Consider the following 24,470-nt stretch of genomic DNA (forward strand, 5'->3'; position numbering starts at 1 on the left):
ACACACACACACACACACACACACACACAGAAAAGAGACATGGATATAAAAGTGTGAGAGGATATATCCTTTGGGTCCAAGATCTTCTGTGCCAGTGGAGGATCAGGCTGGAAATGATAGCTATCTTGACAAGTTAATTCAAATTCTTGATAGAAAATACTCCACAAATTTTAATTTCACATTTTCAAAAATCTAAACCAAAGCTTTACTCATCTCTGCCAGAAAAGGGAAACATAATGTGTTCTTACAACTTGATAGAAAGAAATATATGCATGCATCACAGAAACAAACCTTACTTTAGCTGTGAACTTTGGAGGAATTAGGCTGCATTAGGCTTCATTAGAAGCTGTCCTATGGAAAGGAATTGGGCATAGGACTATAATGAAGACATTCAAACTAGCAGGCTATTGGCATCAGAGACACCTACCAACAAGATTTTAACTGCAGAACTAAAGTTCAGATAGTGGTCAAGGCTAGAGAAAGTTGGCAAAAATAGAGCATTTGGGTGCTCAGGAAGTTATTAATGCCACATGATACAGTTACCACAGTGGTTGAATAAGAAAGATAATTGTTTCCAGGGAATACTAATAAAAAAAGAAAAAAGAAAAACAACACTAAGACAAAGTTAAAACTGATGATGTTGAGTTTTGTTAAAGTGGAACCTAAATATTTTTTGGATATAACTCAGTGGTTCTAAATTATGGCCATACATTTTAATCACCCAAAGAGCTTAAGAAAACACTGTAGCCTGGATGCCATCCCTGAAGAGTCTGATTTAATTGTCCTGGGAAGAGTCCTGGTTATCAGGATACCTACAATCCCCCTCTGGTGATCCTAACGCATAGCCCAAATTGAGAAGCATACTTTAGACTAGAATCTGTCTTAGATGCAGGAATGAGACTGAAGGCAATCAGATACATGTTCATATCCTTATACTTCAGGACTGACTGAATAAAATTTAATTTTGTAGCTGGGCATAGTGTTGCAGGTCTGTAAATCCAATGTTTGGGGAAACTGAGGAAGGATTGCAAGTTCAAGGTCAGCCTTGGTATTTTAGCAAGACCCTGTCTCAAAATTAAAAAACAACAACAACAACAAAAACAGAACTGGAGATAAACCCCAATGGTTAAGCACCCCTGGGTTCAATCCCCAGTGCCAAGGAAAAAATTTTCTGATTTTATAATTTCTTTGCACAACCCTCCCCGAGATGCATATTCTCTGGCTTCTTATGAATCTCTAGATGGTTTAGACTCAAAACATTTTAAGTTATTTACTTTGTTATTTTGCGGGGGAGGGTACTAGTGATCCAACCCATAGGTACTCTATCACCCAGCTACATCCCCAGCCCTTTTTTAAATTTTTATTTTGAAACAGGACCTTGCTAAGTTGCCCAGGTTGGCCTCAAACTTGTGATCCTCCTGTCTCAGCCTCCCTGGTTGCTGGGCTTACAGTCAAGTACCACTGCACTCTGCTTAAGTTAATCATTTCTTTTTTAAAATATTTTTAGTTGTAGATAGGCACAATACTTTATTATTTTTTATGTGGTACTGAGGATTGAACCCCATGCATCACACATATGAGGCAAATACAGTCTACAACTGCAGCCCAAGTTATTTGCTTCTGACAGAAAGCTTCTGACTTCCTATTCTCAACCTTCTTACCCATGATCCCACAAATGATCATTTCACAGATTTTCTTGAAACCATTTTCAGAACATTTCTTCTCTCCATTTCCACTTTATACTACAACCACCTCATAAGTAATTCCTGATTACCTATTGCATAAATTATATCAAGAGTTCCTTATCTGGTCACTCTGCTCTCTAGTATTTATCCTTCAATGTCCTGGAAGCTATATTAGAAGAATGGTGTCTGCTATGTATCATTGAAGTACTATTGTGTTCATGACATTTTCTCAGTTAGCTTCAATATTTCCATCATCTAATGGAAAATTCTCAGCTTGGCATTAAAGACTTTTGTGAAAGAGTCTACTGATGCCCCTTCCATACTCTCTCAGCTCACCAGAGTTCACCTAATGTGCTTGTGAAGACAGTTCCCAGCCTGTTGTCAAATTGTCATCTCAAGCACATTGTTTTGCCATTTTTATCTGAGGGATTTCTCCAGCAATCTGGGATCCTGCTTATTGCTTAAGCCTCAACCAACAGGAAATGAGACTTGGAAGACTAATACCTCAACCTTTTCATCTGTCAATGGAATAATTGTGCACTCAGTTTCACATAATTTGCTGGACTTTTCCTACAGGAAAAGGGTTTGGGTCCCATTTGCTCATCAATGGACACAACTATCTATACCCAAATCCCTGTCTCAGGATCAACTTTGAGGAAAACCCAAATTAAAATTGCCTTTTATCATATCTGACCCAAATTAACCTTAAAACTCACTCTGCTCTAAACTGTATGATTTGAAATTCCTAGAGGATTTTCTCTTCTCCATCCATTATTCACATCATCCCCTTCCTAAGAGAAATAAGCCAATCCCACAAAACCAAAGGCAGAATATTTTCTCTAATATGCGGATGTTAATTCACAGTAAGGCGGGGGGGGGCACTAGGGAAGAATAGCATTACCTTAGATTAGGTAGAGGGAAGTGATGGGAGAGAAGGGGGGGAGATGTGAGGATAGGAAAGATAGTAGAATGAAACAGACATTATTACTGTTTATATACATATGACTGCATGACCAATATGATTCTGCATCATGTGCACTCAGAAAAAATGAGAAATTATATCCCATCTATGTATGATATATCAAAGTGCACAATTGTATTCTACTGTCATGTATAACTAATTAAAACAAATAAAAAATTTAAAAAGGGGGGACTGAAGAGCTACTGTTTTTTGCTCAAATTTTTATTAAATTGCCATTCCCCCCCACCCCCCAAAAAAGAGTATTATCTTCCTCAATACTCAGCCTCTATTACCTAACTCATATCCAGTGTCCCTAGACCAAAAAGGTCTCTGGATTGCTTGAACTCTCATAGTGCTTTCTATACTCTTATTGGATATGCCATTAGGAAACTGTCTAATATTCTGTCAGCATGAATCACAATATACATGTGCTATTTACACTGTGAATATGAACAAAGCATTTTTCACTATTTAAACAAGTAGGTTTGAAGACATTTTTCACATTTTTATTTGTGTATCATAGTTGTACATAATGATGAGGTTTGATTTAGATATTCGTACATGCACACAATGCAACAATGTAATTTGGCCAATGTCACTCCCCAACCCTTCCTCCCTCCCTCCCCATCTCTCCTTGCTCTTCTTTGAATTGTAGGGGATCCACCCCCACCTGGAAGACAAATGTATTTTTAAAAATGAAATTAAAGAAATACAGACTGGTTTTAAAATAATTTTTATTTGTTTTAACTAACTATACATTAAATACAGACTCTTAATGTTCTGCAGATCCTAGTCATAGTTTTTCAAAGAGGGAATAAAAACAAAGGTTGTCAGGCTTGGGTTGTAGCTCAGTAGTAGAGCACTTGCCTCACATGTGTAAGGACCTGGGTTTGATCCCCAGCACCACATAAAAAATAAATAAATAGAAATAAAGATATTGTGTCCATCTACAGCTAAAATAATATTTAAAAAAGGTCATCATCATTACTAATAGATTTGATCATTTTCAAGCCTCTATGATAGGAAGCTTTATGTTTATATAATAAATACTGATTTATAGTTTGGTTATAGTTATTATAACTATAATTGTGTGATATGAATGAATAACATTATGATTCTACAGTTTGGTAGGTACTTTTTTATTTAATAAATTTTAGATTGGTGAAAAAATAAGAGATGGCTAAAACATAATTTTATGGCATTCTATAAAAGATAGGGCATTATTTCACTAAATCTGTGTGAAAACCCACTTTTCCTTTGAAGTAAAGAGCATGGTTGTGTCCCTTGTGATTGATTACCCTTGGCCATTGGGAAAGCATTAAAATGACATACATGCTTCCAGGTACAGTTAAGATCAACATTTCTCTCTTTCTCATCTTATAATATAGTCAATATTTTACATAGTGTTCACAAAGTTCTTTTTCAAATAGGATTCAATCTAACAAATATGTATTAAGATTCATCTATATAAGGACTTGTTCTAAGCTCTGAGGGGTACAACTGTGAATAAAACAAGATCCTTGCCCTCACAGAGTTTCAGATGCCCTGGGCCAATTTATTTATTTATTTATAATTCTTTGCATGAAACTACCCCTTTAGTAGTGAGATATTTTAAAATATATGACATAACTGCTGTAGGCAAAGCTAATTAACTCTAGTGTTTTATGTCTCCTAAGAGTCAATGATCAAGGCAGAAAAAGAAACTCTAGAAACTTTTAATTCTTAGTCAATTTTTAAAAGAGAATTTAAATTCAACCAAAAGAGTTGAAATTACTTTGTCATTTTGCTTTTGTCCTAAGGAGTAGTACCTTTAAAGATTTATATGATTGAGAACTAGACAAGTTCTTAAAAACCCATCTGGCAATGAAAAAAAAAAAGGTGTCTTGCACTGAATCAGAAAGAAATCAGCTCTGTCATTAATCATGCTGGGAGGACAGACGCTGAATATCAGTTGGAAATTTTACAGGAAACACCTATTCACTCAAAGCTTTGAAGCAGTTTTTGAAAACCATTAACACCCATCCTCCCCTCTTCCTGCCCCAGTTTGATTGCATATTGCTTTCTTACTAATGGTGCATCCAGGTACACTTTGTTTTTCTCTTTTGTTATTGACAGCATCCAAATGCTAAACTATCCTTTATTTTGGAGAATACTCAAATCCCTGCTTCTTTTGATATCACCTCAAAAACACTGACTAGTCTGGAATACATCCTCATTAATCTGAGACCCACCACAGAATCCTTTACCAGGAATTCAAACCTGACAAAAGATGCTTCCTCCCTTCTTAAAGTTGACAGCAGAAATTCACACTCCCTCTAGGTTGTGCCTTTCTCACTATAGTAAAGAAATAAATATGGTTTTGTCAGACTATAGGTCTGTCTCTGGTGATTTTTGCCTCATTAGGCTTTAACAGCTCATATGCTCATATTGAATAAGAAACACTTAAATAAAAACCCAATAATACACCTTGATATATTTTTCATAGTTAACTAGGGATGTAAAACACTTATTTTAACAAATCAAAACTTCCGTGTAATTTATTTCTTAGAATTTTCCTTTAAGATTGCCTGCCTGCCTGCTTTGCTTCCTTTTGTCTTTTCTTTTTCTCTTCTTGACTGTAGATTTTGGTGATAAATACATTGATGGTAGATCTAAAATTTTGAAATAACCAAATATTGTTTGGAATATTACTGCTACGTAACCTCCTTTCTATCCCTATAGAAATTTGTAAGAATGTCTTCTGGATTTCTATTATAGAAAGAAAACTCTTAATGAACAGTTTTAAATATAATGGCTTCATCAACCCTGCAAATATAATAATTACCACTATTTTGTCATAAGTGTGCAACATAAGGGTAAAAAATTTCCCTCTGTGGTAAAATATGATATATGTCCTGGTGCATAGATAGTATACTGTTGCCCAAGTATTTCCCAAATATTTTCTCTGTGTTGTTCTAGAATAGAAAATTCCAATCATAAGTGTTTATTTGTACTGCAAGCACTGTCCTTTTGAAGGAGGAGGAGAGAGAGGAGAGGAAGAAGAATTTGAAATGATTACCATTAACTTAAACCATTTGAATTTTCCTGGCACTCCTAAGAACACATTTTAAAAACCTCTGTAAATTTGCCTACCTGTTCTATAAAAATTTCCTTCAAATCTCCATTTCTTGAATTTTAAAGTCACATAGAGTCAACAAAGCAAAAAGTTGGTTCCTTTAAAGAAACAATAGAATTTTTTAAACTTTAGCTAGATTGACCAAGAAAAATATATAGACAGATGATACAAATTACTAACTGACTGACTGTGGAGACATTACTAACAACTTTACAGAAATGAAAATAATTATAAGGTCATTTTTTCTTCCTCCTTGCTCCCAGGACTATACTTAGAATTTTACCTAAGTATGCATCCCTTTTTTGCCCATCTCTTTTACATTATAAGTCATCGACCGATTGCTAATGAAAAGCTGAATATGTTTTACTTTAATAAAATACAGCCAAGAAACAATGCATTGTACAATTTACCCTTTTAATAGAACATAATGGCCTTGAAATGTGAAAGACTATGCTCTACTGACCCTTAATCAAAGAACTTTAAAAGGATACCTAGCAAATCAATGCAAAATGTTAATAAGAGTGTTAAATGAACTTTTAACAGATGCCCAACAAGGTAAACCCATTTAGAATGATCTTTTCTCTCTGAAATAAAATATATTTAGTATGGGATAAAGTTTTATCCACAGAATTAAGGGATGCCAATAGCACAAGTTACTTTCTTCTCACATACAGTTCTAGATAGAAGAGAAACACCAATCTATATTTTATTCACATTGTTTCTACTTTTGGTAGATTTTAACAGAATTCTTCAGAAAGGTTTCATTTCTTGTTTGTATGTACCCTCTCTTACATGTAGAAACTTCACTTCAAATGTTGCCAAATGGCTACTGAATCAACCTTTAGGGTCTGGCCCTAATGGAACCTTTATATCCATCCATGAGAATTCCAGCTATAGGGAGGTCATAGAAATTTCCCTTTACCTGTAAAACAAATTCTACCATCCTGAACTTTGCACACTTCAGATCACTTTTGGCTAAGTCCCTGGAATAGTCCCTATATTGTGCAATTTCTAGAGAAACACACACACACACACACACACACACACACACACACACACAGAGTCCCAAGAGTGCTGGGTAAATGTCTTTAACCTGCTTTCCCTACAAACCTTACTTATCTAAAGAATTGACATGTTAGCACTAATGATAACATAAATTTCAAAGATTAACAAGCTCAGCAGAGGAGTTCTCAGGTAGTTATTGTATCATTTTAACCAGCTCTTTCATATCAAGTGGCAGGCAGTACACAATGATGGCCCATGAGGTTCTTTCTCAGATGCTTCTGATCCCTGCCTGTATCTTCTTGTCTGTATATACCTCTGATTTCTAGTACAGGTAGTGGACAGTTACATCATGCTAGTATGATTTTCTTTTCATGTTGACTGTATTTTGCAACATCATGAATATCAGAGAAAACTTAGTGACAACCTTTAAACTTGGGGGATGGAAACCCATAAATAAATGCTGCTGTCATCTCTTTGGGGTGGAAAATTCTGGGAGGCATTGTTTATGTCTCTGGAAATCCTGGTGGAATTGCCCCCTGTTTTTCACAGCAGTGACCTCAGTAATGCACCTTAATATTGACATTCACATTTTCCATTTCACATTTTTTGCACCCTTATTGTTGCTTCCTGGGGTCATCTCTGAAGGAAGTACAAACAGCCCTCATCCTATGCCCTGCTTCAAAGAATTCAAGCCAAAGGTAGCTTCTTTTTATAACCCAGCTACACCCACCATAGCAAAAACATCAGTTTAGAAATAAAGGTTCTGATTTTCTTCATCACCCGCGCTTTGCTTTGCTACAGAGAATTTTCTTTTTGGTACTGGGGATTGAACTCAGGGGCACTCAACCACTGAGCCACATCCCCAGCCCTATTTTGTATTTTATTTAGAGACAGGATCTCACTGGGTTGCTTAGCACCTTGCTTTTGCTGAGGCTGACTTTGAACTCATGATCCTCCTACCTCAGCCTCCCAAGCTGCTGGGATTACAGGCATGCACCACCGCTCCTGCCTGCTACAGAGAAATTCACCTACTACTCTTCACATTTTTTCATATGTTTGTCATTGTGCCTTCAGAGAAAGTGAGTTGATGCCATTACTAATGTTAAAATCATTTAACTCTAGACGGAATGACTTATTATTGGTGATCTCTTATCACAAGTTCATTTGTAATGTATGTGCTCAGAGAATGTTGAATGCACAAATTCAATTTAATTGGGAAATATATCACTTCCCAAGGTCTGATGCTGTTTCCTTAAGGAGAAATTGTGATCTAGTTCCAATACCTGACATTCATGAGCTACTGTTAATGTTTTTTAAAGATATAGAACATCATTTCACACAATCAACAGCTTTGTGAAGTAAACCTAGAAAATGCATTTACTCTCATGTTAAAGACTGTCAAACTGGAAATGAGACTGTTTAAGAAACATAGCTGGTACTTGACAGAAGGAAGAGCTGACAAAACTGTTAAAATCAGGGGAAATTTGAAGGCTGAGCAACTTAGTGAAGTTAAAAAATTAATGGAAGAAATTTTCAGTCACCGCTTCACCCAGCAAGTGTTTGTTGAGTGTCTTCAATATGCCCTATGATGCACTATGCAGATATGATTGTGAAGAGTAAATTGCTAAAGAAAGTTGGAAGGGAAAAGAAAGCAATTTTTCTAGGAGAGAGATAATATAACAGTCCCAGATCCCAATATAAAGAGCACCTGTGACTAAAATCACTATCACCATTAAGGAAAAAACTGTGGACCAAAAGAGTAGTGCTTTTCATAGTGACCAGTCAAATCAATGGGGCAATATGTTTTAAACCTGCCAGTCAGTTGAATTTATTAATCAGATAATTTGGTCAACTTCTGATATTACTGTGGATTCAAAATTGATAGATTCAGTAAAATAAACTGATTTGATGGATGTATTTCCTTCAATTGGAGTAGTTAGTTGATGGACTGATCTTCAAGTTGATTTTAGAACATTTCAGTGAGTACAAGAGTCATAATTCCAGCTCTCTAACTATGTAACCCCTAAGGCAGCCAATTTCCTTCTTTGTAGCTCATCTGAAAGAAATAAGGAAGTTTTGATCTTTTTTAAGGGTTTCATGAATCAGCAAGTCTATTGATTCTTCCATAAATATAGCTTTAAAGGTTCTAAGTCTTGGAGCAGGAAAGAAAGGAGTCTATCTCCTGGGTTTCATCAGCTACTACTTGTCTATAACAGTATGTACCTAATATTTGCCTTGAAAAATAAGGAAAACACTATTGGTAGTTTCTGTTGCTTGTTTACTGAAGGCATTGGTACTATGCTGCTCTTGGTACTCCCTGTCACCTGTTTTCTATGGCATTCCAGTTTCTTTAAGCCCATATTGAAAATTCATATCATATTTCCAATCATTTTACCTTCATAGGTCAAGGGCAGCTTGCTGTCAAAGGTCAATTTTACAATTTTACCCAACTTTATCCCCACCTGTACCTCACTCCTACAGCCTTTAGTGAAAATTGCATTACTTTGAAGTTGAAAGTTGCATTCAGGCAGGCAGAACAGCTTTACTCCCACCCTGAGTTGGAACAGATAATGGATTCTACAGAGCAGGTGTCCAACTGGCCAAGGTCATCACACAATGAGTCAGTGTAAATATCCAAATTACAGTTGTGGACAATCTCAGCATATGACAGGTTCAGTTGATGAGTGTCCTTTTGTCTGTCTGTCACAATGGTCTGAGGACATGGAACAAATCAAATGAAAAAGCCTTAGAAGGTTCTGTCTTTGCAAATCCTGTAGCACCCAGCAGGCTGGCACTATTTGTTGCAAATGTCTACACTGGTGGTGTTTGGATGATTTTGTTTCTCAGAAGCTATTTGTTCAGGGAAAAAAATGGAAAGTGGAAAGATGAAGTCAGTTTTCTTCTGACATTTCCAAGGATGAATACTTGTGAAGGACAAACAGGCAATCTCTCCTTAGAAACAGTCAATCCAAAGAGCCTAAAAGTCCTTCAGAGTTGCAAATAGAAGATCAGATCACAACTTCAAGAAAAACATTAGAAAATCAGGAGACTCTGCTCCTGGGAAAGAATAGGAACAATAACCAATATATTATAAATTCATGTTTCTCAGCACTGCACTTAGGGTTCAATTTCAAACAATGCCTGAAATTCAAAGTCAAAAACATCAAATATATGTGAGGTAGGAATGATTAAATTCACACAGAGTGGGTTTAAGTTTTGGGGATATTTTAAAATTTAGTTGATGTGATGAGAGTGTTTTTGAAAGATGTAGGGCTAAGGTGCACATATTAAAACTAGTTTAAGCACTATTTTTCCAATTTCATAGATGAAAAGCTAAATGCTTTGACCCTAAATAAAGCATTAGAAAGTAAATGATTGGAAATTTAAATTACTTTATATGTCAATGTGGTAGCAGGACCAGCAAACATTTCTGTAAATGTCATATCTTGAGGGAAAAATATAATAACCCTTTTAGGGTTTAGAACAGCGTGTACACATTAATGTTGGCTTATAGAATTTTGTCCCCATTTCACAAATGAGAAGGCTCAAGTTAGATGACTATATATCTTTAGAATAGAAGATCCCAAATTCAAGGCCAGTTCTTTGACTGTTCTGTTTAACCCAGTTCTCTTGTTACTTTGCTGCAGTGCTTGTAGCATTCTGAGTATCAAAATAGGCTTCCAGAAAACTCTATCAAGGCCTCTCCTCCTTTCAGGGTCAGTGCAGCAATAACTGTGTGGGAATGCTTGGCCTTTGTGTTGAGTGTAGGATCCAAAGTCTCCTTCTCTCTTTCAGTTGACTGAAAAATATAGTTTTGAGTACCTACTAAGTGTCAGACATTGTACTGATTGCTGGATACAGAGTAGTGAATTCCTTACCCACAAAGATGTTCATGTCCTAATTATAAGAACCTTTGTATTTATTATCTTACAGGGTAAAATGAACTTTGCTTAAATGAAAGCGTTTGAGATGACTATATTATCCTGGATTATCTGGGTGGGTGCAGTATAATCACAGAGATCCTCACAAGAGTCTGAGAAGGTGATAAAAACAAAAATCAGAACAATGTGGTGAAGAGCCAAGGAATGAAGGTAGCTTCTAGAAACTAGAAAAGGGAAGGAAATAGATTCTTTCCTACAGCTTCCAGAACAAAATGTCACCTTGATTTTTAGCCCAGTAAAACCAACTTCAGATTGCTGGCCTCCAAAACTGAAACATAATAAATATGTGTTCTTCATGTTTCCTTAAGCTCATACATTAGTGATTGATGTGTGTGTGTGTGTGTGTGTGTGTGTGTGTGTGTGTGTGTGTGTGGCATTTACAGCAGCACTAGGAGAGTAATGCATTGCCCAAGGCCATGGAGCTACAAAATAAAAACAAGGCCAGGATTAAAATCGAGGTAATCTGGTGCCAGTGCCAGAGATTTAAGCACTGCACCACAGCGCCTCTCACAGGCAGAATGAAATTTTAAGTGAAAAGAAAACTGAGGGGTTCCCTTCCATCTTCCTCTTGTGCTCAGAGTTCCACTGCTAGAAAATTTGTAAAAAGACAATATATATATATATCAGGGTTTGGTGGTTCATGCCTGTAATCCCAGCAATTCTGGAGACTGAGGCATAAAGATCACAAGTTTAAGGCCAGCTTTGGGAATTTAGGGAGACCCAATCTCTAAATAAACAAACAAACAAATAAATAAGTAGGCTGAGGATGTAGCTCAGTGGTAAACCACCCTTGGGTTTAATCCCCAGTGCCAAAAAATACAAAAGAAAAAGAACAACAACAAAAAAAAAGGCGACTTTTACAAATTCCCCTCACAGCTTCACATCTTCAGTCCTGGAGTGAAGACATCAGTAATATGATTGTCTTATTTTAGAGATGAGGACTTTGAAAATGAAAGGGCTGGTGATACTGAAGTTACATGGCAGGATGGTGAAACAATCAACTAGTTACACAGGGAGCTCTGGTGGTGTGGGGGAGGGAGGTTCATTTATCTCAGTACTGTTTGAAACTAGAAGAAGGAGACTGTGTGGCAAATGAAGAACAGGACCCAGGCTTCCCGATGCTTGTATTTATCATTATTAGCTCAGGACGGTTGGGCACAATATTACACACTCATCAGTGTAATAACTCTACAAGGATCAAAAATTCTCACTGTAGCCATCTGGTGATTTTTATATTCCCAAGTTTTAGCCATTTTTATACTCTAGTTGCCACCCCAGCTCTCTAACACAGCATCTAGGACACAGTGGATGCTTATAAATATTGATGAATTAAACTGAACATTTATGATCACATACTTGGACCAGTGCTTTTCAAATGTTAAGGCACATCGAATTCCCTGGAATCTTCATTAACATTCAGATTCAGAGTTAGAAGGTCTGGGTCAGGCTTGAGATTGGACATTTCTACGGAGTTTCCATATAGTGCTGGTACTGTTGATCTGTGGTTTATATTTTTCTAGATTTCAAAAAATGAGACCTCCCTATTCGTACACAAAATACAATTCACACAAAGTGTGGTCATTTCGTGAAAGTTTACAAAGATGGCACAGAAATAGTTTTTCCCTCTTTTAGGCACCTAGAGCTCCCAATAAAAGGAACAAATTAGATGCTAGGGTACAATGGAAAGATCTTAACAGTGCCCCAACCCCCTGCTCCAGGAGCTCCATTCCGGTCTTCTGGAGGCAAGGTAAAGGGACGAAAGGAAGTGTCCAGGAGCTCGCAAATGCTAATATTCTTCCATTAACTGCTTCAAGGGGGGTATTTGCTTCTTTGAACCTCTGAGGTCCTAGGCAGACACTTGGAATCACAATGCCGCGCCCCCCTCTGAGCCCAAGCGGAGGAGGCGGACGTGCTTGCGTGTGCACTCAGTATAAATAAGTCCCAGGAGGCGGCCACTGGGCACAACCGACAGCGGACCGCACGGGCCATGGCTGGCGAAGACAACCAGTGGCAGGGCAGCATCCTCTACAACATGCTTATGAGCGCGAAGCAACCTCAGGCGCCTCCTGAGGTGCCCAAGGCGCGGCTCGGGGTTCCGTGCTGGGGCTGCTCCTGCGGTGCTGATCTCAGGGTTGACCGAAAGGAACTGCCAGGCGGGCGGGCCACCTCGCTCCTGTACCGCTGCTGCTTTTGTAGGGAAGAGCACCCAAGGCAGGGCAGTATCCTCTACAACATGCTCACCAGCGCAAAGCAGACCCAAGCGGCTCCCGAGGCGCCCAAAGCGCGGCTGGGAGTTCCGTGCTGGGGCTGCTCATGCGGTTCTGAGTCCCGGGTGGGCAGAGAGGGGCTCCCAGGCGGACAGGTCATTTCGCTCCTGTACCGCTGCTGCTTTTGTGGGGAAGAGCACCCAAGGCAGGGCAGCATCTTATACAGCTTGCTCACTAATGCAAAGCAAACGCCTGTGGCTCCGGAGGCGTCCGAGGCACAGCCGGGAGGCTCGGGGTGGGAGTTCTCCTCCAGCGCTCAGAGGCTGAGAGATGGAGAAGGGCTGCCTGGCGGACGGGACCCAGCGCTCCAGTACCACAACTACTTTTGTGGTGAAGACCAGCTGCAGCAGCTGCAGGAGGAGCGGCAGGAACAGCAACAGCAGCAGAGCATCATCCCGTACAGCATGCTTACGAGCACGAATCAAACCCCGGAGGCTCCCGAGGCGCGGCCAGCGGCCTCTTGGGTCACCTGGTGTGGCGCGCAGCAGCCGGTGGCCCTAAAGAATCCACAGGTGGTCTGTGAGGCAGCCGCAGCTGGCCTGTTGAAGACGCTACGCTTCGTTAAGTATTTGCCCTGCTTCCAGGTGCTAGTTCTTGAACAGCAGCTAGTGCTGTTGCGAGGTTGTTGGGCGTCTCTACTCATGCTCGAGCTCGCCCAGGATCGCTTGTACTTCGAGACGGCGGAGACTTCAGAGCCCAGCAGGCTGCAGAGGAGCCTCACCACCAGGCGGCGGGAGACCGAGGGCTTCGAGCCACCACTTCTGTCCACATCGCAGCCAAATTTGGCACCGCTGTCAGAAGCTGAGCAGTTGCCCTGGGTTACCACTGTTCGGGCCATCAAGACCTTCCTTGCCAAGTGCTGGAGTCTGGATATCAGTACCAAAGAGTATGCCTACCTCAAGGGGATCATGCTCTTTAACCCAGGTAAGGTCGCCAGCCTGGACTTTCCCAGCTCAAAAGCTTTAGAAAGTACCTTCCCCAGGGCACGGGAACTAAAAGAGTTTTTAGTGGGGAGCAGGGAGGGGCAGGGCTGTCGGAGCACCGGAGGAAGAATCACGTTTCGGTAGAGTCATGGTGGGGGGGCTCTGGGAATCATTCCTAGTAGGTAAGCTGCTGCCAAAAGGAGAGGAGAGGTTCCTACTTGGTTCTTTACGTGTTCCCATTACTACAGGTAAGTTCTACCTTCACAGGACATGACTTTCTTCTTAGCTTTAAAAGTTTTTGCTCACTGCAAGTCATGCAACATCTTTCTCTAAATCCCCATTTTGAAATTTTACTAGAGCCATTTAGTTTGTGGAAATCTATTAAGTCTAGATTAAGTCTTTGGGAATATTGTCAGAATAGCAAACTTAGTGCTACCTCTGAACGGTCATTTGTATGGTCCAAAAGCATCTAGACCCTCCCATTCTCCATGTCTCTTAATATCAGTTTGGCAAAGTTGCAGGAAAATGATGCAGTGTGTGTGTGTATGGGGGGGGGGTGATGCTTCTTTTACATCCCACCCCAATCCTTGAGCTGGGAGTCTCTAAATCTAGCATTTTTAAATGCTAGCAGTATTTGGGATTATTAGCATTTCATGACTTCAGTTCATTTCGGTGACTATTATAGGTCACACTTTTGCTCATGTTGTTTTTCCAAATTGGCCTGTGCATTAGAAGCACTTGTGTTTGTATGGGGGTGGTGCTTAAAAGTCCTTCCAGGCTCCTCCCCTAGAAATTCTGAGTAGATCTGCATTCATAATAAGTGCCCCAGGTAATTCTTGAGGTCATTTGGAAAGGAGTTTTCTCATTCCTATTTTTTTTTTGAGATAAACAGTGAGACTGGGGTTCAGCTTCCATAATTTTACATTCTGATAGCTTCCCTCTTTTGTCACACACCCCCCCTCCTCTTCCTTATTATTACTCTACCTCCCACTTTTACCCACAAAGCACTCAGGTGAGTTTAACCAGCTAAACCTGAGTGTGTTAAAACACAAATGCACCTACATTTGGACAGAAGGTAGTGCCTATTAAATGTGTGACTTTTTTTAATGTTTAGCCTTTCATATCCCCTTAGCTTTGTTTAAACCTACATGATATATAGTATAAATCATAGTATAATTTATAGTATAAATTATAATATTGTAATTTATTATGCTAAACACTTGTTTATATATTATAAAGTCACATGAATTCTATATAATTATAGGTAATTAAAACATATAAGCCCAACATGTAAACATATATACATGGGTTTAAACATGGTAACAAATAAAAGATAGTTGTGGACTCCATCTGCCTTTTCTCTTTCCTGACTTTGTATTTTTTCCTGCTTTCTCTTCCTCCTCATTTTTTGAAAAAGCTTTTCAGAGGAGACGATGTGGTATAAAAGACAGAGAAAACTAATGTGGAGCTCAAAAAATGCAGTTTTCAGATGGCATGAATGGAATTCACACACTATAAAATAGAGCCTCAAGCCTGGGTATTGAGCTATAGATAGTAAGGGATGTTAATATGTGGATTGGGGTTATCAGAATGGGAACATAGACCAGAAGTGTTGCTTTATTTTCTTATTTTATCAGATTTTAGATTTGCTTATAACAAGTAACTCTTTTCAATCATTGTTATTTAAAATTTTTTTCATATATATTTTTAGTGGTTGTTGGGCCTTTATTTTTTTATTCATTTGTTTATGTGCAGTGCTGAGAATTAAACCCAGTGCCCCACACATACTTTTTCTGAAGTTACTTTTCTAGTTTCTTTTAGTACATTTTAATTATAAAGAATAATGACACATTTGTACATACATATAACAAACTTTGAGTTACTTTTGATCCATGTTGCAATCTATGTTTTCATGTTTACTTTTTAACAAGAGAATGCTTTCAAAAACCTTACTTCTAAGATTTTTGTAAGAATCTTGAGAGCACTCATTAGAACCACATTTTTTAAACTTTCCTCAATACAGAAATCATGGTATAGTTAAGTGTTCAGCATTAACTTTCAAATTATATGGGCCTCTAGAATAATGCCCTGTAGGCAAATAATTAGGCAAATAATTAAAGTGAAACATGAATCATTTGTGGCTGTGAAGTTGGCCACTATTGGCTAGATGATGAGTATAATGGCAGGAAATTTTGAGGAAGAATGGCAAAATATTTGTCATCTGGCAAAACTTTCCATATAATGACCTGTTTCTCATAGGTAAAAGTTTGTATACAAAAGTAAATTGGAGCAATGATTAACTGAGATTTTTCTCCCTCCAGTCCTGCCAGGCCTGCAGTGCGTGAAGTACATAGAGGGACTTCAGTGGGGAACTCAGCAGATCCTCAGTGACCACGTCAAGATGACGAACCAAGGGTATCAGAACAGGTTCACAGAATTGAATAACACCCTTTTCCTGCTGAAATTCATCGATGCCAATGTCATTGCTGAATTGTTCTTCAGACCCATCATTGGCACAGTCAGCATGGATGATATGATTTTGGAAATGCTGTGTGCAAAGTTATAAAGGCATAAATATGGGGCCTCATGAGTGCAGCTCACCATGAAGGAAGGATGAAGAGCTTTAGGCAGAAGAATGTCAATGTTGTGAATATGAACTTTCTTGTTATTTTTACATTAATAGTATTTTTATATTCAATTGAATAAATAATTTAGATACAGAGAATGGAAAAAACACTGTTTTCCGTACTGCTTCATTTGAAAGAAAACATTTGCCAATAGGTAACATACTTCTATACATCTTTAAGAAAAGAGCAGGGTACTATGCTAATAATTTTTTTTCACAAATTTAGCCACTCTCTTTGAACTCACTAAAGTCAAATTTGTAATGTTGTTTTAATGAAAATTAAGGTGTTATGTTTTAATAAATTTTAAGGTATTAACCATTAACTCGACTAAGAATTTTTATTGGGGATTTAAGTAACTTCAAAATTTATTAAAACCTAGAAAACATAAGCAACATTTTTTCTTATAAGTAATTTGTGACATTTAATGTTATAGCACTTATTTTCATTTCCATAAGCTGTGTAGAAGACTTACTTTGCACCCTGCTGGAACCAAGAGGTGGATGATCTATGATCAGAAAGTCAGCTGAAAGTGAGAGATTTTCAAAGTTGCATTTTGGCAGTTTTCTGTACACAATTATGTATTTGAACTAAAGCTCCACAAAAAAACTTACATTCTATAATGAGAGGTTATAGCTGCAGAAAGTTTATACATATGTTGTTTTGGTAACTGTCACATTGAACTAGCATGGCATGAAATTATGAAGTGACTTTATTCTTGCCACCTACAACTTCTTTAAATATAACCCATAGAACTAGTTTTTCCTTGTCCGTAGATAAAATTGAGGGCCCATCCATGTCCATTAATTTATAGGTAATGGAATAACCCTTGTAAGGAGTCTTAAACATTTCTTTTGTGATAATATGTGCTTATTTACATAACACATCAACCTTAATTTCAAAGCAGTGATCAATGTAATTGAAATTTCAAGATAACAGCTTCATAAATAGCAACATCAATAATATTAAAGAATATATGAGATTTCTAATGTTGATTTTTAGGAGATACCAAGACCACCTCTCACTTGGGGATATGCTAAGTCTCATGAAAGAGCATATAGTTGTATTCAGGGCCAAGAATTACTACATGGGATAAAGCCAGATTGTAAAAGAAAAGGACACAGGCAGAATCTGAAGGAAACCACATGCTGGTTTCCTTGTGCTTTCTCCTTCAGTGTAAATTATGTTTGCACAAATAGCCTAGGGACAGTGAGTCACCTTCATGACTTAGAGAAGGCTGTGAACACTTCCTAACTGAAGTTCTTATCAGCCCAGGGCCAAACTTGCAAGCAGGCCATTCTAAGGACAGCAGTCTGACTTGCTAAGTTAACTTTTTTTCTACACAATCTACACTTTGACCGGTGGCCAATATGTCTTATTATCAGTAGGACCCCACACAGCAGGGTGAGACCCAACTTAGCACTATCAGCACTATGTATCTCACTTATGCCCTTTAGGAGACCTGGATTTAGTCTGTTTAAACAAATCCCATTAATTACGAAGGACCCTCAGGCAGCCTTTGTTTGTTCCTTAGGAATATTTTTTTACCTGGCCACAGCACAGCTCTGGCCTCAGTTGAAGCTGACCCGAATACCTTCCAGGGCTGAGGTGGTATTGTGATAGGGCACCTTCACAAGAAGTACAGTCCTGAGGGCTCATGCAGAGCCCTGGAAACAAAGCACTGATGATATAAGTTGGCCAGGCCACCCCACTTGTGGCCTACAACTGTGGTGCCTATCATCCCAGAATGCTCAGTCCACTGTGATTAATTCTGGTCCGTGTTTGTTTCTAGACAGAATGTCTGAGGTTGTCAGTCCCCAACCATTCTTTCAGGGACACTTCTTCATCTGTCTAGTGTGTATGGAGAGAGTTCTGTGAGGACATGTAGGAGCCCACCCATCCCTGCCTTCTCATGTCTTCTAGGCTCAGCAGTCTGAATCCAAATTGTTGACAGCAGCTTGCAAAGGCAGCATGAGAGAATTTTTCTTTAGAAAGAAGGGGAAACTTCCAGAAATTTTTCCTAAAAAAAAAAAAAATTAAAGCCCCACTTTCCTTTCTCTCAGCCTCCCTCTATGCCAGGTTTTTTTCCTCCCCTTGATTGTTATAATTTCAATATGTCTCATTTAGTAATCCTAACTTTAAACTTTTTCTCAATTCATTCTTCTTTTTAACCCAGACTTTTTGTCTAAAAGGATTCTAAGGGGACAAAAGCATTTTCCACCAAATAGCATTTAAATACAATTTAAGCAGTAAAAGACTCATCATGCTCAGGAAATTGTCAGGGTGAATTCCTGGTATCTTGATATATATATATATATTTTTTTTTCATAATGGGCTTACATATCCCCTCTTCATGCCTTTTGTCTTGATTGTGTGTGTATCCAGTGAACAACCTAAAAAAGATTAATTCTTTTCTGGGAACATCTGAATCAAATGATCAAAGGTACATACAGAATGTTGAAAGGTGAGGGAAGTAGAGTCAGGACTGATGGCCCATATAAAAATATACACAACAGACCCAAAAGCCATTAGCCCCTAAGGGGTAGAAATCTCATTTTATAAGAACTCATTAGCAAAAACAAACAGAATGCCACACAAACTCACTTTTTAAAACTCCAAAAGTATATCTCCATCTGGAGATTGGCTCTCTTTTTCCACAGTTTCCAATAGAAAAAATTATAGGGGAAAAAATCATCAGTTACAGAGTCTTGTTTCCAAAACCAAGAGTTTCAATTCTAAAACATCCACCTGAGGCAAAAACCAAGGGAGTAGTGTCCCATGAACATATAATTTTTTGCAGCTTTTTTCATAAATACTCCTCTAGTATTTATGAAATTATAAGCCTATAACACTTTTCATCAAATTGTATCGTGTATCCAGATGTAATAACCACAAATGCAAAGCTGTCATTTAAAATTCCCTTTCTTCATTCATTATAAGTAGGCTCAAATTCCTAGCAGTACATTTACCATTTACAGGGTTCACATTCTGGTTACCAGGAGAACCCAACTGGGATGAAAGAGAGGGGAGCTGAGGCAACAGTAGGCTGAAGAAAGGGCTACAATGTTTTTATTTCCTTTATTCCTCTGCTTTACCTAATATCTTGCTTCAACTGTGGGAAAAGATTTAACTTTTTTCTTTCCTCCTTCATGGAGGAAAGAGCAATTATAAACTAAAACTTGGCTCATCCATAGCCCATTGTACAGAATGTTTGGGCCCTTTCTCCTTCTTCCAGGGTACCCATATCCCCTCCAAACAACAGAAAAGAACAAAATCAAAGCATAACCTGGGTTGCACTGTTCTTGCCCTCCCATTGAAATTTAGCAGAGTTTATTCTACATGGCCAAAAACATCTGAGAGATCTGGAGAGCCAACTCTCTTGGGGATGGGTCTAATCTTTTCAAATATGCCTGCATGAGTGTTCCTTTTCCCCCACATCCTTGCCAACATGTATTGTTGTCTATATTCTTGATAACTACCATTCTGACTGGTGTGAGATGAAATTGTAGAGTAGTTTTGATTTGCATTTCTCTATTTACTAGAAATGTTGAACATTTTTTATATGTTTGTTGATTGAATGTATATCTTCTTCTGAAGTGTCTGTTCAGCTCCTTAGCCCATTTACTGATTGGTTTGTTTGTTTTTTTGGTGTCAAGTTTTTTTATAAATCCTGGAGATTAGTGCTCTCTCTGACGTATGTGTGGCAACAATTTGCTCCCCAAATTTAGGCTCTCTCTCCACCTCATTAATTCTTTTGCTGATAAGAAGCTCTTTAGTTTGAATCCATCCTATTTATTAATTCTTGATTTTATTTCTTGCACTATAGGACTCACTGATAAGTGGATGCTGATCCATAATGGGGGAGGGTCATGGGAAAAATGGAGGAACTTTGATTGGGCAAAGGGGAGGGAGGGATGGGAAGGGGGGATGGGGGCAGGAAAGATGGTGGAATGAGATCTACATCATTACTCTAGTAATAAAACATATAGTGCAATGCTACATCCTGTACAACCAGAGAAATGAAAAGTTGTGCTGTAATTGTGTACAATGAATCATAGTGCATTCTGCTGTCATATATACCTAATTAAAATAAATACATTAATAAAAAGTGCCTGCAACTACGAGCAACAGTTCACCTGCCATTATCATTCTTTGCCCCTCTTTCTTTCTTTTCCCCAAATAATGCTGTAGCTAGATTTCAGTGAGTTGGGATCATTCTAGCATATCCCACAGAAATCACTACTCTGTTGGTTATCCCCAAGACTACCCTCACATTCAGATATTTGCTAAAAGGTCTTACAGCCCTTCATGTGAAGTTGTACTCGTACTTAAGATTTATTACAGAGATATAGTAAGAATATATTGCTGGATCATGTGGGGGAAAGAACAGCAGAATTTGGAAGAAGTCACATGCAGGCCTCCAGTACTCTCTCTTCTATGGGGGTTTACACAAAGTGCATTCTTTCCTCAGTGATGAGAATTCAGTAACAAGTGTGTGATAATTCTGCCCTGGGAAACTTCTGATATTCAGAGTTAAGTTTTTTTTTTTTTAATCAAGGCTGGTTACATAAGCATTCTCTACCTAGCATGTATCAAAATTCCAAGCACATAGGAAGAAAGCAGGTGCTCAGTGTGCCACCTTGTTTGCACAGACTAGGCACAGTGAATTAAGGAAGGAGGAGAGAACTCCTGAATTAGAAACTCCCAGATGTCATCCAAAATCCAACTCTGCAAAAAGTCTATTCTAAAGGCAGCAATCTTAGACCTGCTGTGTTGCATTACCTTCATTCATAATAAAAGGAAAGGCTGAATTTCAATTAAAGTCTAATGAAAATATAAAACTATTTTTTTCTCATTCAAGTTCATTATACCCCCGATTTCTATCCAATGATTTCTCAAAGAGAAGGAAAGCCTGTTGATTATTGATTTAGGACTTCTGAAAATTAATAGCTAATCTTTTTCCCTGATCTGACACTCACCAGGGACTTCTAATCCCACTCCCCCACCACATATACTTTGCACTTCTATTCCTACTTCTGTTTCTTATTGCCTATTATTATATTATTTTCATATACTCCCAGGGTTGGGAGATATCAAGGAGGCCAATGTAAGGGGAACAGAAGAGTTCTTACCTGATTGATGCCAATTTTGTAATTTTCTCTGGCCATAAATGTTGTTTAATATTGACTCTTGTTCTTGTGGGTGCTTTCATAGATTATGTTGGTACCTTCTTCCACACCTGTTCACCCTGATCTCTTGAGATCTCTCTCTTACAACTAGTTCTATATTCCTTCTAGTTGTACATCTCCTCTTTAAGTTCCCAGATATCTGCTTTTCTATAGCTTCTTTCTACTCAGTCTTTGTACTCTTTCAGATAAACCTCTGAGGCATGCATGTTCTCTCTCTCTTTCTTCTGCCCTTCTGAAAGAAGACTAATTTTTGGCTTTGGCAAATGTAGAAAGTGTAGGCTATCCAACTCAGCCACCTGTTTCATGTCCTACCACTCTGTGTTCTCCCTAGTCTGTCTGTTGTCCTTTAGGTTTCCAGGTGAGAGTCAGACACTGATGACTCACCACCATGTCATGGCTCCAAAACTGCGGAGAACACAGATTCACTCTCCAAAGTCCTTCTGTTACCTTGAGTTGAAAGCAGAACTACCTCTACCACTCCACCCTTGGGGTGCCCTCAGCAAACAAATGGCTTTCTCAAACATTCTTTTCCCCTTTGCAACTTGCAAGACTTTTACATGCTTGATGAGGGATTAAGAATCATGTAAGCATTATAGTCCCTGAAACATGTTTTCAATATTTTCTTTGCATCTTGTCTTTTTGCCTCAGCAGAACCTTGCATTTGAATTCTATTTTTTATATCTGTCTCTACTTCTTTTTAAAATTTTTTCTAATTAGTTACACATGACAGCAGAATGCATTTCATTTCTTGAATTCTATTTTATTGTTCAGTTATTATTATGAATTCATTAATGTTCTTTTCCTAGATATTGAAATATGATCAACATGTATGAGAGACTTTGGTTTAGCATATGTGATGATTTCAATCTTTACCACCCTCATATTGAATTTTTTTAAATATTTATTTATTTTTCTTTTAGTTTTCGGTGGACAGGACATCTTTGTTGGTATGTGGTGCTGAGGATCGAACCCGGGCTGCACCCATGCCAGACGAGCGTGCTACCGCTTGAGCCACATCCCCAGGCCCTCATATTGAATTTGATCCTCATCTTCTTCTCTTCCACTTTCTTGTTTATGAATCTTTTCTTTCATAAAACAATAAGGGCAATATACAGGAAAAAAGTATTTCATTAACACTGTTAAGGGCACAGTAAGATGGCAAAACTTTGGAAATGTAACTGTTGGCATTATGAGAAAGTTCCAAATGTTTTCTTCATCAGATGATAAAAGAAAGTCCATTTTCACACAGGAGAGGCAATTTGTGAGTTCCACTGTACACTTCCGAGAGGAGTTGGTACTATTTGTAAAGATTAGTTTTATTTATAACATTCTTTTAAGTTGCCAATACCAACAGAGAGATTCATATCTTAATCAGAATTAGTGCATTAGATTTATTTTTCTCCTTCTGTCTTTCCTTCCTTCCTTTCAAACAAGAAGTTCAATAAGAGGTGAACTGAAGAAAGGAGTGTCTTTCTCTATTGGTGGGGGGAGAAACTTGGGATGATTCTTGGTAGGGAGTTTTGATCTAGACATAGGAATCTGGTGGAATGATGGAGATGGGGGGGCAGGTAAATGGATTGGCAAGTAGGTCAAAGAAGGTCTTCAGAGAGAAGTCATCAGAACTTAAATACAGTTGTTCTTCAATATCCAGGAAAGATTGGTTCTGAGACCACCTGTAGATTCTAAACTCCACAGATGTTCAAGTCTCATGATATAGTATTTGCATAGAATGTACTCACATACTCTAATATGCTTGGTCATCTCCAGATGACTTATAATACCCAATACCATGTAATGCTGTGTAAATGGTGTTGTACTGGATTTTGTAGTAGAAAATGATAATAAATAATGTGTGTATGTGTTCAATACAGACACAATAATCACAGGCCTAAAGTGTACTTTTGATGTCAGTTGGTTGAATTGAACATGTGGAATCTACATATACTGAGGATTTGCTGGACTTACTTAGAAATTCTGTCTGAGTGACTACAGGGGTCCCACTGTTTTGTTGTCATCTTTTTCTGGGCATTAATTGATTGTGCCTTCTGAAGAGCTTTAATTTCTTTTAATTGTATGTCATCATAGTGCAGTTAGATAATATGTAAAATATGGCCACTAAAGTAAATGTCAGTGAGACATTGCTCTGAAGAGAACATATATGTAAGTTCTGCATCATGATTTCAAACATCACTTGGGATCTTATTTTATTCATGCTTCAGTAGAAACTTGCCATTGAATCCTATTTTATTATCCATTTACCAATGTGCATTCATTAACATTATTTTCCTACTAAACATTCAACTTATGATCAACATGTATATCTAATGAGGGTCTTCATGATGCATATGAAGGCATTTAAGAATTCTGTAGAAATTCCTTAAGCATTGTCATACTGGCTAATAAGTTACATGTATGAAATAAGGAAGATATGATTTGTGTTTTAATATAATAATACCTGAGAAATGGGCAGATATTTGTTCATTTAATTGAATTGTTGTCTTATAGATATATAATGATTTGAATCAGACTTTTTTTTTTTTTGTGGTGCTGGGGATTGAACCCAGGACCTTGTGCATGCAAGGCAAGCGGTCTACCAACTAAGCTATATCCCAAGTCCCAGACATTTTTTTTTTCTATTCTGGTCATGAGTTTCATATGAGTAAGTGGTGATGTATAATCCTACACCTTAGGCTTTAGGTCAGAAAATGTTCTCATTAACCCATATGCTCAATTTTAGAGGAAAAGACCAACAGCTATGGC

At 38.1% G+C, this 24,470-nt stretch overlaps 1 protein-coding gene across 1 annotated transcript; it reads left to right on the forward strand.

Moving 5' to 3' along the window:
* Positions 1 to 12,653: 12,653 nt before the first annotated feature.
* Positions 12,654 to 16,846, forward strand: Nr0b1 (nuclear receptor subfamily 0 group B member 1). The gene is made up of 2 exons (XM_005329165.3): positions 12,654 to 13,898; positions 16,219 to 16,846. Exons 1-2 carry the CDS (start codon positions 12,695 to 12,697, stop codon positions 16,461 to 16,463), a joined length of 1,449 nt encoding a protein of 482 aa, XP_005329222.2. The 5' UTR covers positions 12,654 to 12,694; the 3' UTR covers positions 16,464 to 16,846.
* The last annotated feature ends 7,624 nt before the right edge of the window (positions 16,847 to 24,470 follow it).

The sequence above is a fragment of the Ictidomys tridecemlineatus genome, chromosome X (assembly GCF_052094955.1).
Source record: "Ictidomys tridecemlineatus isolate mIctTri1 chromosome X, mIctTri1.hap1, whole genome shotgun sequence".
Lineage (NCBI taxonomy): Eukaryota > Metazoa > Chordata > Mammalia > Rodentia > Sciuridae > Ictidomys > Ictidomys tridecemlineatus.